This window comes from Pseudopipra pipra, chromosome 15, assembly GCF_036250125.1.
Source record: "Pseudopipra pipra isolate bDixPip1 chromosome 15, bDixPip1.hap1, whole genome shotgun sequence".
NCBI classification, from domain to species: domain Eukaryota; kingdom Metazoa; phylum Chordata; class Aves; order Passeriformes; family Pipridae; genus Pseudopipra; species Pseudopipra pipra.
This window is the reverse complement of record NC_087563.1, coordinates 11085580-11102054: the sequence shown is the minus strand read 5'-3', so window position 1 is coordinate 11102054 and position 16475 is coordinate 11085580. Positions and strand designations below refer to the sequence as shown.

General features: G+C 44.1%; 1 protein-coding gene across 1 annotated transcript; it reads right to left on the bottom strand.

Moving 5' to 3' along the window:
* Window positions 1-92: 92 nt before the first annotated feature.
* LOC135422599 (ovoinhibitor-like) lies at window positions 93-11166 on the bottom strand. Its single transcript, XM_064671901.1, has 16 exons — window positions 11012-11166; window positions 10213-10232; window positions 9241-9377; window positions 9010-9070; window positions 8402-8535; window positions 7910-7961; window positions 6749-6885; window positions 6274-6334; window positions 5354-5490; window positions 4804-4864; window positions 3260-3393; window positions 3122-3182; window positions 1675-1811; window positions 1272-1332; window positions 794-909; window positions 93-294 (listed from the first exon to the last, which is right to left on the bottom strand). The coding sequence occupies exons 1-16, from the start codon at window positions 11064-11066 to the stop codon at window positions 249-251; spliced, it is 1410 nt and encodes a 469-aa protein (XP_064527971.1). The 5' UTR covers window positions 11067-11166; the 3' UTR covers window positions 93-248.
* Window positions 11167-16475: the final 5309 nt, after the last annotated feature.

The following is a 16475-nucleotide window of genomic DNA, read 5'->3' as shown; positions in this document are numbered from 1 at the left end:
ACTGTTTGGTAGAGAACACCAACAGAAAAATACACAGGCACTCAAAGTACCATGTCAGGGATGAGATGGGGCAAAACAGATGCAATATGCAATTAAGACAGAGAAACTTTGCCAAGTCAGTTTATTGAACAAGTATCTCAGGAGCTAAGGAAACAAGGCAAACTGAAGAAATGTTACTAGGGAAGATCAGCCCATGGCAAGTCACATTTAAGGGAGCTTGTTTTCCTGGGCTGAACTCCAGCACAGACTTAGCATTCAGCCAAACTCATGAGATTGAGAGTTGTCCTGCTTTCCCTGGTGAGAAAAGGGGAGAGGAGAATTAGACACAGAGCATATTAAGTGCTGAAGCCACATTCCTCATTTCACTGGCCCAAGTGACAATTTAGTATTGACTGGAGATGAAGAACAGACTCAAAAACCCAAATACTCCTTTTCATTATCATCTTTAAAGGAAAGATGAAGGTTTCATACATTTGATACTGTCCAGTTGGTTTGATGAAGTACTTTCCACATGCCCTCATGAGCTTGTGGGACACATTGAGTGCTGGTGAAAATGAATAATATGCTTTTAAAGTTAACAAACAAAAGGCCAGGTACAGATCACAGAAATGGGCCCCTTGCATTTTCCCCTAAAATGCAAAAAGCCCATCTCCTTGCACAACTCATGGTGGACTGGAAATGTCCAGTATATACCCATAAGTTGTTAGTCAAAAAGGCATCATGAAAACAGCCCTGAATTCATAGTTGGTACAGGAACTGATCATGAAAGAAAAGGTTTTACTCTTATACTTACAGGTAGGCATTGCAGAAAGCACATCTATTGCTGTATGTTTTGCCATCAGAGCCACAGTGGGGGATATATTCCATGGTGCATATAGGAGACACTTCTTTGAAGTTCTTGCAGAGCTCCTGCACACAGAAAATAGACATGAGTCTCTCTGCCTGAGAGCAAACTGTGTCCCCCCAGCATAAGGAATGACACCCACTGAGAAGTGAAAGTGGCTGTAACATTATTATAACCAACTCAAAGTTTCCTCCTGGTGGCAGATGTGATTTTGTACTGTTTCTGCTCACTGCCATGCCTTTTCCTACACTGTTACACAGCAGTGGGACAAATGTTTACTGTTTTACGACCAGTGTAAAATTCCCAAGGGATCTCCTCAGGTCTGTACACCACCACTCCCCCAGTTTGTAAAACAGAGTGAAAACAGTCCCTCGTGAGCGTAACAGACACTGGACTTCACCCTTTGTTCCCATCTTTTCTCACTCACTCTTGTAATGTCCTCTTCACAGCGTCCGTTCTTTCTTTTGCCAAGGTTGGTCCGATGCTCCCTGGAGGAAGGAGAGACCATTGTTAACCACGACCTTCCCCAGTACAACCACAGAGCAAGAACAAACCTCACTCCCATGGAGCCACAGGATTTTCAGATCAACCACCTTAGCACTGCCTCCACAGCACTACCAAGAATGTGCCCTTGTGGGTCAGACATGTGCCCATGGTTGACGCACCCCCCTTTGTGGAGCTCTGGGATTGAACACCTATGTCAAACACCAACAAAGGAAGTAGGAAAATGTGGGCAGACAGACAGGACCCCTCCAGCACAGGGTTTCATAGAGAGTCCTTGAATTTCACTTGGCACTCAGGGATCCATCCACCCCCAGGGAGGTACTTACATGTTGTGGGCACACAGCGTACACTCGCTGGCGTAAGTGACACCGTCGGTGCCGCAGACAGGATCGTAGATCATCGTGCAGGCCATCAGCTGTGTGCCATCCTTCTGCGTGGACATTCGGTACTGGCTGCAGTTGAGCTGGGGAACAAGGACACCAAAAGCTCTGACACGGGCTCTGCTCTGTGCAAGGGAGCCCAGACACAACCCCCTCTGCTTTTGCCTCTGCCTAAATCTGCCTACGCCAGATCCTAAAAGGATCTGCCAGAGGACAAATTACGGTTATATATTAACTCATTCTTCATGGAAAACTAGCAATTTCCTTTCACAGTCTTATGCTGGAGAAGACTGAATGAAGGCTGGAAGGTAGACATTACTCATTCAGCTTTGCATTTATCACGATGCCCCTATACCTTGCTGAACTGACCAGGATATTACAAAGCGCAGCTCAAAAATAATCTGCAAATCAAAATGACACAATTTATGCACTTCCTGCAAGGGGGCTGACTGTGACCAGGGTGTTTTTCATGGCCCACAAGAATGGGGGGGGGGGGGATGTGCTGACAGGACTTTTGTTCCGATGGGATGGTTCTGAGTGTTGAAACCTGCCAGCAGGAGTGGCAGCCGTTGAAGCTGATTTACGCCAGCTGAGGAGCTGGCCTTGCATTTTAGCACTCCCAGTTTCTCCAGTGTGAGCTCTTCTTTCCTGATTTATGTATCTCACCCAGCCTGAGCACAGAGTGCACTTGGGAAACAAAGGAATGACATTTCATAGTTTGTTTGTACAGAAATGAAATATCTGACTCGGGATGTTGACTCTTTCAAACAAATGCTAATGAGGTGGCTTTGTTCTTCTGTTCCCCAATGAGAGTAAATAGTTTAGAGCTGGCCAAATATAGTTAATCTGGTATTTTCACAAGATTCATTGTTGGTATACATTAGATTACATTGCATTTACAAAAAAAAAAAAAAAAAAAAAAAAACAAAACAGGGATGAGTATCAGGTATCCCCTGATACCTTAGGTATTAGCATTCAAAACACAGGCAATTCTCTAATCTTTGTAGAACATCCTTTTGTAAAACACAAGCATCCAGGAGGCACTGGGTTCCCTGGGTACCCTTTCCATATTGCCAAAATGGGCTGCTAAGTTCCTGCAGCAGCTATGATGGACCGCTGTGGGAAAAGGATTTCTTTGTGTAAAGCCTTAAATCATTTATGTTACCTGTCTCATAACTCATTCCTCACCTGTCCCCTCCTCTTTCTTTTCCTGACTGTGTGCAGGAAGTGCACAGTGTTCCTGCTGCCAGGAGGGTGATATTCACCCACAGGAGGAAGGTCAGCACAAGCCACGACCTCCATGGAGGCTACGCCACCCAAACCAACCAGCGTTTGTTCAAGTTATGCAGTTGGCACCTGCTCAAACTCTTGTTTTTCTTTAGGTTTCACTTACTTGGGGAGCTTCCTCTACGCACCTTCCATCGTGCCTCTTGGCAACCTCGGTTCCAGAGGCACTGGAAGAGAAAGGAGAGTTAAAAATGCTCAACAAATAACTCTGTGGAGCTCTCCGGGGGTGACCTCCAGGCCTTACATGTTATGGGCGCAGAGCGCACAGTCGTTGCTGTAGGTGACACCGTCTGTCCCACAGACCTCACGCAAGATGAAGGGACAGGCCATCATGGCTTCCCCTGATTTGGTATTGCTCAGGTATTTGCTGCAGTCAACCTGGGGAGGCAAAACAGCAATGCTGGGTCAGCTGGTGCAAGATGGAAGAGTGTCTCACCTGCAGTCTGTCCACGCTGATCCTCCAGATTTTAAAGGCTTATATCAGGGGAAAAACAGAGGGTTTTTAAGTTTACTCTTGCATTAGAAAATAGTTAAGTAATGGTCGTTGGGTTTGGTATTTTGTGCTAGCAGAGGGAAGAAAGGAACAGTTGGCCAAAAAGATTATTTTCCTAGAGTAGTACACATACAAGTCTTAAATCCAGCATTTCACAAAATCATAAAGGTGGGAAAAGACCCCTGAAATCCAACTGTTAACTCAGCACCGCCATGTTCACCACCAAACCATATCCCTCAGTGCCACATCCACATGTCTTTTGAACACTTCCAGGGACAGTGATTCCACCAGTTCTCTAGTCAGCCTTTTCCACTTACTGACCAGACTTTCAATGAGGAATTTTTTCCTAAGGTTTAATCTAAATGTCCCCGAGTGCAACTTGACGGATCTGATTGAAAGTGTTTGATATTAAGTCCAACTTGACATAGTTAACTGTATCTGAGATTTTGTTTCAGATTTTCCAAAACAGCAGCAAGAGCTGTTTCACCAGCTCCTGACACAAAAATATTTACAATATATACAATCTATTAATTCAAATATTTGAGGATAAATAGACAAACATCTACAGGAAATCAGTCTACACTGGCTAAGCACCACTGACACTTTACTGTCATTTTGCACAGTTTCCCCAGTGCAGTGTCTCTTATTATCCATATTTCCCACATGGTCCAAAAGCAAATTAAAGCAAAGACAGCATTTTAACAACTTGTCTTTTGTATAGAAAATATATTGCAGTCCCTCAGGATGCATGAAATTATTTTTGGTGCTTCAGAGCTGCTCTGCATAAGCAGAATAAATGTGTTGAGATATTATCAGCATGTATTGTTGCTGTGCAGGATAATAAAGCTATTTCTGTACACATACCTGAGAGCAGATTTGTCCTGGCTGACCAGAGCACAAGGATTTTTTAACCTGCCTGTCTAGTGCAATGGAAATCCTATCACTGAATAAATACACTGACACCTAACACAGCCTTCTGCCTTCTCTCCTACTGTGCTAAAATGAGTTGCATGGTTCTTGTGCTGCCTCTGATGATTTCTGTTCAGAGATCTGCAGTACTGGGACATTTTTTTTCTGAAGTCCCAACCTGTCCCTGTCCTCTCTTGCCCTCATATACAGCACATTGGCATCAGCAACTGCGAGCAACTAGGGAGAACCACAGCATCAACATGAGCCCTGTGCACCAAGCTCCATCCATCCATGAGCACAGAGGGTGCACTGAGCCCAGCCAGGGTCTTCCTGGAGACTGGAGAGAGAGTAGATGGTGCTTATTTTATAGCTAAAAGTACACTTACAGGAGTGCTTTCCTCCTTGCATCTTCCCTCATGGCTTTTCTTAATGTCAGTCTCATGTTGTCTGAAAGGGAGAGGTTGGGGTTAGCACACACACCAGCTGAGCCCTGTGACACCCAGGTACCACAGAAAGCAAACAGAACTCATAGCCCATATATATGATAAAGGAGGCATCTGATTTCCTTATGAACCAGCTTATCCCAGTCATTAGCAAGCATAATGGGTGCAGATCCATCAGGTTTCCTCACTGTGTGCTACACAGGAGCCCCATCTGCTCTTTCCTCTGCCCAAACACCACAGTCCCATCCACTCTTTCCCCTGCCCAGATATCACAGCACTCATAGTTTGCTCAAATCAAGAACTGACTCTCCCACAGCTCCCCCGAGGAGCAAAAAGAGAGCATCAGGGAAGAAAATGAAGGTGACAGAGGCTTCAGGAGGTTGAAAGAGAAACAGAAAGAGATGTATGGATATGTTGGCACCAAAAGAAAAGCCATGTGGAGCACTAACCATGGCTAGTCACTCCAAAAGAGAGTCATTTGTACAGCACTTACACGTTATGGGCACAGATGCTACACTCGTTGTCATAAGTAAATCCGTCTGTGCCGCAGACAGGGCGCAGGATCCTGGGGCAGCGTACCAGGGCTTTGCCTCCCTTAACCTTTCTTGCTGGGTATTGACTGCAATCAATCTGAAAAAGGCAGCAATGACAAACGTGAGGAAGACCTGGTTTTCTGGCCAAAAAAAATTCCATCATAACCTCCTTCCATGTCTTTTACACTGGGATACTGATGCGACACTAGTGCTAAGGCTCAGTTCTTGCAAAGCCAGGTTGAGTCAGTTCTGCATGAATCCTCTCATGCACAGAAGGAACTGCATGGCACTACCATAGTTTGTGAGATGCCAAATCACTGGAGTAAGAAGCTTGGTCAATCCCAAATGCAAGATATGTCAGAAAAGCAATTTAAAAAGGGAAAACATAGTCCTCTTTTCATTGTGCAGTATAGATATAAACAAAACATCAAAACAGTGAAGACTTTGATCTTCCTTTGAGGGTGCCCTTCAAACACAAAGCCCAAAATGACCAATTCCCTCATTTGTGTGTTGGCATGTCCTAGACACCAGCTCTGGGACTTCTCAGCTGATACACTCAGATCAAAACTTCAGGTGTGCTCCATATTCCAGAATACATCCCCACCCCAAAGGCATAGGTGTGAATTCATAGTGAAAGCTCTGTGCCTAGCTCTTGTGCAGCCCTGGGCTGCCAGGGCTGAGAGGGCAAGGAGGGCCCAGAGGACACCTGCCTCAGATGGGATTCGCAGGCATCCTCGACACAAGAACCTGACAAGACTTAATAGACCAGTGTAGAAAGCCAGGCTTTAGGCCAGCTCTGAAAGTTTCAGAGTAGCTGTCACCTCAGGGAACCTTTCATTTGATACAGCTAAGAGAAGTAAGGCTTATATTGAACACTTACATCAGAAGTCTCCTGTCTGCACTGTCCACTGTGCTTTCTGCCAACATGGGTTTTTTGTATTCTGGAGGAGGGAAACAATAAAATTTAGGAACTAAATGCTTAACCTCTTGGTCACAGTCATATGGAAAACGAAGCAAACTATTAAAGTGTATCAGAATAGCTACTTTGCTCATTAACAAGCTCATCCCATCTTCCTATAGCATGCAATTTAAAGTAATATTCTGAATTGTTCCTTCCTCTGCCCAGTCACTGCCCAGCTCACAGACTAATCCAAGGAGCTGCCTTATTACTCTTCAAGGTTTCCTCTCACAAGCACAAAGAAGATATCAGAAAGAAACTCAAGGTAAATCCCAAACCAACCCAGTTTCTAAGAGACTTGAAGAAACAGGCATAAGCAGAAATGCAGCAGGGTGGTTCTCAGGACTGCACAGCATTGCTGGCTACTCAGAAGGAGCACTCTAAGTATGGCACTTACCCATTGTGGGCACAGATCCCGCATTCGTTATCATATGTGTTGCCATCTGTGCCGCAAACTGGATTCAGGTCCCTTGGACAGGATACTAATACTTTGCCATCTTTAGTAACTTGTGTTGGGTACTTGCTGCAGTCAACCTGTCAAAATAAGGACAAAAAGCTCTGGTGGGGCCCTTGCTATGCAAGAAAAGCTGATGCAAAAGCTGTTCACTCTGTATCCAAGCCTCAGTTGTTTCTGCAACAGGACAAAGCCCTGATACACTGAAGTTAAATTTCCAATCAGAAATGAGCTTTCTTAATGTTATCCTAGTTCTCTAGCAGTCAAGGAAAAGGACTATCTTGTCAAAGGGATTCTTCAGGCAGAAGAACACGTATAAAATTTTGGGCCTCTTCTCATCAAAAAAACGTTCTTGAATTTGGTTAGAAACATTTTTCCCCAGCTGTAAATCTGACTAATACTGTTTTGGTTTCTGTTGGTTTTCTCCACACTTCTCCAGCTCTGTGATTATTTCTTACTTCAGATTCCCTGTAGTTCAGCACAGGGTTTGAAAGGATAGGAAAAAATGGTTATCTATCAGTCAGAGAATGGGCTTCAGACATCCCAGAATTTTGGCGCTGAAATACAGAACCTTCTCTTCTTGAAGCACCAGACTGTTGGCCTCACACAAAGATACAATACACCATGCTCTATAAATATGTATGCTTAGTGCTCTTGTGAATCTCACTATGTCTGTGAAAACCACCAGCATGGGAATTTTGAATCTCTGTTGCTGAGGGTTGAAATGCTTGTGATCTCCAGAGAGAAAACTGCCAACCTGCACAGAATGTTGGCAAGTGAAATCTTGCCCCCCACCCCTTCCTCTGGGCACACAAGCCAGCTTAGCACGTAGGGAAGGGAGTTCTGAAGCACTGACTCACTGCAGCTCCTCATTCCATATCCCCCTCCTTCCTCAGTTTGGTGTGGTAAGCATGGGATGACCTTCTCTTTGGAGCAAGGAGGATGACAAATCCACCCACATCATCCAGAAAAGCAAAGCAGGAACTGGGACCCCTATAAGCCTTGTGCTATGGATCTCTTGTAGTTTCCTAGTGAAATCTGTGGGGTCCTCAGGATTCTATTAGCAGCCCTAAAAAATTAATTTTTTACTTCTGTTGCACTTACAAACTCCTTGCATTCTCCGTCGTGTATTTTGGTAATATTGGTGTCATGTTCTCTGAAAGAAAGAAAAGCTTTGGTTAGGAAGTATTGAGAATAACTTCCCCCATGTCACTCCAGGCACTGGGAAAACAAAGCTGAGTTCCACCCACCTTGTGGGACACTACAACTGTTTGACTTGTCTGAATACAACCTGCAGATGGCCACAGCAAATGCACAGTATTCCCATATCCCATGGGAATGAAGTGTTAAGAGTAATTCGGTATTATAAGTAACACTTTGATCTGTTCATGGCTCTGCTCTGGGTTTTTTGTGATTCCCCTCACGACCACAGTCAAAAAATAGGGAAGAAAACTCAAGCTGGCTGAAGAATTAAAAACAGCCAGTTCCAAGGAGACCTACAGAGACACCTGCCTTAAGACTAATATTTTACAGAAGTGCTTCTGAGAGCCTTGAGTCACTAATTACCCAGAAGGATGTTCCACACACAGGACTTACATGTTATGGGCACAGATCTCACAATCGTTGGCATAAGTGAAGCTGTCTGAGCCGCAGACTGGTTTCCATATCCTTGTGCATCCTACCACGACGTGATCATCTATTACAGCTCTTAGGTACTTACTGCAGTCAATCTGTACAAAAAGCAGGAATAGAGGAAAAAAAACAAAAACCACACATTTTTGATATAAAGACACAACACTCCTGCATAGTCTGTTTACTCTCTCTCAGTCTTTGGGGACAAACTAATTCCACTATCAAAAGCAGAATTCTCTGTGAGAATTCTCTCCCGCTGAAAAGAAATGGCATAGCAAGAAGGATTGTGATTTGGGTTTTGCAAGATCCTTCATATGATCCTGCTGGAGCTATCCAAGCGGTGAGATCCAAACCTCAGCCAACATATTACTTTCATTTTATTCCTAAATACAGAGACTAGAAGTCTGAAGTAGAAAATAACAGAGATATGGTATCAGATAGCCCATAAAAACCCTCCCAGCTTTGGTTATCATCAGATTTTAATCCCTTTGGGGCTGTGCAGACCAGTTGTGCATGCTCTATTCTCCTTTTGTGTGGTGTTTGAACTGCCCCCATTACAGACTTTGTCTTACCACAATAGATTTTGGCTCACATTCTCCATCATGGGCCTTCTCCACACTGTCACTGTGTTCCCTAGAAGGAAGTAGACCAGTGTCAAGGATCTCAGAGCACCATTGCCTCGAAGCTGGCAGTGTTGGCATCCAGCTGCTCCCCATCCCAGCTCATCTTTGGAGAACAAAGCTGCCACCTTTACCTGGAACACCTTGCCTTAAGGTTTCTCTGAGTTTCCCAGCAATACTTACTCATTGTGCTGGCAGATCACACAGTCATTGCTGTACGTGTTGCCATCAGTGCCACAGACTGGTTTGAAGTGCCTTGGGCAAGCTACCCAGGACCTTCCATCCTTGGTAATGCCTCTGGCATACTCGCTGCAGTCAAGCTGTGAAAGGAGCAGAGAATCAGCCCCAATTTTGGCTCCCTCATGGAATGAAACCCCCAGCAGCCTCCCACCGCCACAGTGCCTGCAGCTCCTGCCGACAGGCAAATTAGAGGCACTATTGGGAATCTGCTCAGGCAGTCAGGAGAAGGGAATCCTCCCTACAGAAGTTTCTGATTATGCTTTCCTGATGGAGTCCAGGGGTGCACAGCACAGGGGAAGGATTGTTGTGGGTGAGACACTGTTTAATGAAGGTAGCTGGCAATCAGGAGCCCAGCCCTGCGCTGGAGCCCCTCGGCTCAACAGCGGATCGTTTCAGATCGTGCTGCACTCTGTGAGCTACAGGAGTCTCGTAGCTGCGTGGGAAGAACCTGCAGACAAATCCATGGCTCAGACCCTGCTGTTTTCCTCTCTGTGATATAGGTATAGAAATTTATGCAAGGAACACAGTTCTTTGGGTCTTACCATATGGAAACAATTATCAGAGTCACAAGTCTTTGATACTTTCAAGCATATCATAAGACAGTATTCCTCATAAGGAGGCAAACTACTGCCTTTGGCTTGGAGTAACTAAATTATGTCTAAGAGCTAATATAATAGGATTGCACAATTACTTCTTGCTTTTTCCTTTTATTTAATGAACTGAAAATACTGCGAGAAACGGGGATCTTTTACTTTCTCATGAAATTGGCAATATTATTCAGCCATGCACTGGAAAATATTATTTGAACAGCTATGATTTCATTAGATTTAATCCATGTGCTCATTGGGTAATTACATACTGTTTCTGCTTTACCAGAAACCTGAATAGAACAGAATAAATAGATCTGTAGCTTACCTGAACTCCAAAGGCAGTACCTAAAAGAAAAAAATGGAGGAAAAAAAAATCAAATTACTAATATGCAAAGAATACATTTGTAAAGCTTTTCATGAGACTTTTAAATTCAGTGATGTTGTTGATTAACTTATTTAGTTTAGGAAAATATGGAGTTCTACATTGTGCCAGTAAATGGCCATAGGATGTATTAAGTTACTAAATACAGTTTTGTTGCACTTCTGAGGGCAGATAAAACACATGAGAGCATATATATTAATCCATCCCTCAGATGTTAGAGGGAAGGTACTTTCAATTCAGTATTCTTGGATTTTAACCCAAGAGACTTAATATTTGACTTTCAGAAGTTTGGACATACGTGCTTAAGATGACTATCAACCACTGGCACTGTCCATCTCCAAACACATCTTAGTTACCAGGAGCAGTACAATAAACTTACAGAGCAACCCTAGAGTTTTAAGTTTGCATTTATGTTGCTCACATGGGTAATGATGCCATTTCTAACAGCTTTGTTTTGCCCTTTATACACATGACTCCCATGTGCAAGTTCCTGCCCTGCACTAGGGCTGCTCCTTCAGCAACTGCTCTTACAAACCAAGAAGATGAAAACAGTTGCCTGCATGATGTTTGCTGAAACCTCAATCTTGAAACGTAACTTTTTTGCTACACTCTCTCAGGAAGGATATTTCTGCACGGAATAAGGTTCTCGTCCAAGTCACAAGACCCAAAGACTCTTACTGAAGTGAAAATTCAGCTCCAATTCAGCTAGATCAATCTCTGCAGTATCCCAGGAAATACTCACCAAAGCAGCAGCAAAGGGCTAGAGCTGCCCTGAGGAAAATGCCTGTTATCTTCATGGCAGCCAAGGATACGGCTCCAGTGCAGCCTGCGTGCTCTCTGTGCAGGCGAGGAAGATCGCAGGTAGGAGCAGGAATATATAGCACACCATGCTATCAAGTGGTCCCACCTTATTAGGTAATGCTCCAAGCCTGTCATCACCATTCAAAGCCAAAAATGTGTTTACCCAGCTCTAGATGTCTAGCTAATGATTGATACAAGTGCATATGCCAGGAAGGGGATTTCACGAGCAGGAACTGTGCCAAGACCCCTCTCCTCCTGGACAGATCTGCCCAGCCCTGGGCCGCCCCTCACGTGGCTGCAGTGTGTTGCGGGCTCACATCTACCCTGTGTCTGGTTAAATGCAATTAGAACTTTCTCCTCCTCTGTAGTTTTCAACTGAGCTGTCAACTGATAGCCAAAACCCTCATTATTTAACCTCAGAGCATGATTTTGTACTCTTCACTGCTGTATTTCATCCCAGTTTGAGCCCAGGCAATTTCAGCCCAGAAGGTCACCCTGTGCTCTGCGTGAGGAATCCTGCTCTTCTCCTGTTTAAAAAACTCAGCAGTGGTCTGCTCCGTGTGCCAACTTTTTTTGTACAACAGCAAAGAGCAAAAATATGAAGTTCAATCCTAAAACCCATCTTTTTGGCTGTTCACTGATAACTCCCATGGTGCCGCCTGCTCATCTGCTACCACCTCCCCCGTAGCCAGTCCCTGACCCACCTCACAAAGTCTAAGTGACACCATCCCACAGGGCAGCAGGCCAAATGCCTTTAATGTCTGCATAGACTAGATGTACTGTACTTCCTTTACCTAGGAAGTCAGCCAAATTTGCAGAGATTGGTATTAGCCCACGCATGGTTTCCTTCCTGAAAATTCACTGTGTACGTTATCTCTTTACGCTTTTTATCTTTAGTTTTCTTCAAACATCTCCTTAAGATTTGCCCACTATTAAGGTAATGGAACTTAGATTGGTCCTGAACACTCCTTTTCTCCTTTATGTAAGGAGATTTTTGGCAGTTCTTTGGATTGGTCTCAACTGTAGTCTTCTCAATCGGGATCCTAAATTCTCCAAATTTCTCGCTAACTTTTAATCTTTCAAATTCTGTACTTGGTAATCAAAATCCTTACTTGCAGATCTATTTTTGATATAATTTAAACAGAGCGAGCTCGTGTCGAATCATCAGAGTTTTATTTTCTAAGAGAAGGACATTTCCAACATCTTTCTCACTTGAAAAGCAAATCCACAACAATACAATTTTGGGGATTGCCTAATGGAAAAATATTTATTTTCATATCCAGGAACTCTGCTACTATTAGTAGTTTGCAGTGTGCACCTGCAAAGCTGAAGTCTCTCCAAATGCCAGCCTTTCCTGCTACATTAGTCTCTAGGAACATGAGAGTTCATCTCCCTATTCATATACCTTGATTTCATTCCTTCCCTCTGATGTTCCACCCCATGTTTCCTGCCCTTTCCCTTATCTCAGTTCCATCATGTGCCAAGAGCTCCAGACCTTTGGACCAATCCAAGACTCAGCTACAAGGACCTCTTTTCATCTTGATTATAATATCCATCTCTCTGGGCTTATTCCAGCCAAGACCAGCATCCATTAATGCTTCCTGGCAGTGGAAAATGTATCTTGACAACTTAATTGCCAGGGTCTGTAAAAGCTGTCATGGTCAAGCAAATTCCTGCCAGTGTCCACAGCAATGACACCTGAACTTTATAGGAAAGGAGATATTATTTGCAAACCAAATCTGCAGTTAAAGTAGATTGACTCAGCATGTTCTGTCAAGAGCAAAGTAATTCTTTTCCAACTAAGATTAGTTTTGGGGAGTAGTTTGTAATAGGAGACAGAGTAAAGGGACAGAAGAGCAAACACCTGTCAAGGATATAAAGAAGGAACTAGGATTTAGAAAACATCACCACAGCTACAGCACGTGTCTACTGTCCCATGTGCCAGCCCAGGCACACAATGCTCAGCTTTGGGCTCCTGCCCTGTGCACAAGGAAGGTCCATGCTGTGACCCTACAAGCAAGCCCCTGCTTCAGAGAGAGTGATTCAGCAAAGCATTTGTCCATCAGGACAGAGCCTTTCAAGACCAGAGCAGAAGCTGCAGCAGCACATCCCACCCACATGGGACAGGAAGACATTTGGTTGTGTTTACACCCTTCTGCTTGTGAAATCCCCACTTGCAGTGATGCTGTGTTGACATCTACTTGCTTATTTTCCCTTGCTGCAAATCCCACCTGGCCAAGCAGCCCTGGACATGTGCACTCCACTCCTCTCTTCTGCTGCCTCTCAGGTTACCTCTAGTCCCAGCTGTGAAACATCTGTCACTATTTCTGCAGAATTTTACTGACACAGGCTGGGAAAGGAGGCAAGAAGACAATAAAGCCAACTCACCTGTTTGTCAGAGATATATGCATATTGTCCATGCTTCCCATTCTCAAACCACACGGGCAGTTGTTACTACACCAAGCACTAAACTGTTTGTTTTGGGACCTTCTACATCAAGGACCTGAATTTTTAAATTGCAAACAGTTGCATTTACATCTTGTTTTCAGTGAACAACTTGAGTGGAGTTGCTCACACCTTCATGCAAATGAGTGTTGAAAGTGCTTGTCTTGCAGTTCCAGGGGGAGAGCTGGGCAGCAGGAGGGGTCTTGCAGCAGAATGGAGCGGGGAGATCTCAAGGAAATGGCATGGATGAGAGTTCCCTGTAGTAGGGAGAGTCTTGCAGGAAAAGACAGATATTCTAACAGATGCCAAACAGGAGCCCTAAAGAGGGAAAAGAGGGAGGCCCATTCACCAGTCCCCACTGTGAAAGCAGATGGGCCATGGAGCAGAAATTGTGATAATCAAGACAACACTGAAATCCCCAGTTACTCATATACAGCTGTTGTGTAGTGGGATTGAACATCACAGGAATGTAGGGAAAGCCAGAAAAGAGAGATCTGCCAGAGGGGCTTGCCAGCACAAACAGCACCAGTCTCTTCATGTTACAACTCACTTGGTTCTTGAAGGAACAAATGCCCCTAAACTGCTGTGGCAGACTGCAGAAGGTGCCCTGGCCAGAGCACACCATGGGGCCATGCCAGGGCTCTCTATCTCTGTGGTTGCAAGAGCAGCAGGGATTAGGTGGGCAGAGCTTCCAGGCTTCAAATGGACAGACTGCAGAGGACTGAAAAACACCACGGTGAGTTCAAAGTCTGCTGAAGCATCTGCCAGAGTCAACAGTCCTCACTGAATACAAGAGCAGTACTTGTACACCCTGAAGAATTGCATAAGGTCCTGACACCTTCTATGAAAAAAAAGAAAAAAAAAGGTAAGAGACTTAAGGTCCTTGTAGAGAGTATTTTAGCCCAAAACCCAACCACAGTGAGAGGCTGGAGATCACACTGTCAGTTCATAATGCCAGTTCTGCAAAACCTCAGGAACTGCTGTGAACCACATGGGGTCTGTGGTTATTGGCAAGCGACACCCTTAATAAAGTGTAATTTACAGCAAACTGAAGAGTCCCCAGAGCGCTGGTACCTTTCCAGTTTCACAGAGGGATGGTTTGGCCTTATTACAGTTTTAAAGGGCAACAAAAAGGGTAAGCAAGAGCAAACATAAAAGAAAGGGTAGCAAACCCCCAACACCTCATGAGTCTTTGCTTCCTTCTCCCCAGGAGTAACAACACGTGGCTTCCGTCATGCAGACCCCACCGGAGCTCCACCACAGATGGTGCCACTCAGGACTGTTCCTCACTAGCAGCCCTTGGAGCAACCTGCAAAAAGGGGTGGAAAGCAAGAACAGAGCAAGCAAGAAGGCTGCCAGGAGCAGGATGGAGCCGCTATTGCTGCTCACAGCAACAGAGGCAGTTTTAGCAGGTCTCTGTCCTGCATCTTCTCAGCAGACAGGCTTGGAATCTGATTAATGATCCCTTATCACCAGCTGCGATTTTTGTGGATGATAATTTCTTCTGGCAGCAGGAAAATTTAGAAGGTGCTCAAATACTGACAGAAGAGGTTACTGGGGCACTGGCTTCATCAGCTCATTGCTTTTCAAGCACATTTAATGCAGGTTTTAGGGGTCATTATTTGAAAACTTAAATACTTGAAATCACTACAAATCATAGTAGCTTTCAAGAGCACTGATTTTCATTTGCAAGAATTTATTTTAAGCCACAAATTGTGCACGGCTTTTATAAAATCATGTAGATGTCCCTGCACGTGATTTTAGCTGGAATCAGCGAGCAGACATCATCAGAGCACATTTTCACTGTCTGACATTCATCATTCTCAGGCTGCATAAATAACATTCAAGAACGTACTTGTTTCGTCACAGCTCTAAGACAAACTCTACATTCCCCAAAACAGCTAACCAGTCCCAAATGGAGGACTCTCACCCTACATGACTCTACTTACTGAGGGGATTTTCCACTTAGAAAGAGGCAGTCATAATTTATTTCTAAACCATAGTGTTTGCTTACATTAGAAATCAGCATAAAAAATACTAACAACCACTTATGTCAGAGTCTGTTGATAATAAAATCAGGTTTTGTTATTATCAGTTATAATAAAATGTGATGCAATACGTAAGCATTTTGAGAGTTTAAAAACAATTCTCATTACCTGCAGTAGAGAAAAAGGATTTGATAACTTAATTGAAAAAATTCTACGTCTTTGGTGGGAGTGAAATTAATTGGTATTAGGTAAAATCCTGTAAAAATTGAAAGAAAAATCAAGTGACTGTGAAAGAAAGACATTCCAGCCTTATCTGCAAGAGAAAGTGTTTACAGATCAGGTCTAAATGGACTCAAACACCGTGCATGTTCATTCAAGGTCTTCTGGAAATGTCCTGAAATAAAGTTTATACAAATAAAGAACATATTTGCTTTAAGTAACAGCTATAAAAGAAAGTACAGGAGGTACGTGCAAACCGCCAGCAGAGTTCTGTTAACCCACCATTGGTGTCTCCTGCTTTGCATACCACCCTATTCCCAGATTCACTGACCCCAAAAAGCCAGGGAAACCCTTAACTCAAAGGCCTGGTTTTACCTTAGCATAGTTTCAGATTATAAATTAATTAGAACTGTCTGTAAGTCAGTTACACCTCAAAACAACAATACCTTTCCTTAAAAACCTTAAGCCATTTCATGCCATGGAAATTCTCACTTCTGCATCTGCCCCAGCACCAGGGCCCTGAAGGAAGGAGCCTTCTCTCCCTGCAGGAGATGGACCCAAAGATGGGCACCGGCTGAGCCCTTGAGCCCACAGGGAAGTTCAGGCCAAGGCAGAAGGTGAACCAGACAGTGACAGTCCATGGGCCATCACGATGTCTGAGCTTTCTGTGCTGCCTTGAGGGTGCCATCAGTGGTTCTGCCCTCTCAAAGCAAGAAATACTGCTGGCCAAATTCACACCTTCAGATTCTGCCT

What these genes read in the sequence shown, in the direction of transcription:
- LOC135422599 (XM_064671901.1), bottom strand. Translation starts at nt 11,066, where the DNA reads ATGAAGATAACAGGCATTTTCCTCAGGGCAGCTCTAGCCCTTTGCTGC. An exon ending in GTGATCTGCCAGCACAATGA is followed by an intron (nt 9,071 to 9,240) that starts GTAAGTATTGCT and finishes ACTTCCTTCTAG; the next exon opens with GGAACACAGTGACAGTGTGG. An exon ending in GAGATCTGTGCCCATAACAT is followed by an intron (nt 7,962 to 8,401) that starts GTAAGTCCTGTG and finishes TCTTTCTTTCAG; the next exon opens with AGAACATGACACCAATATTA.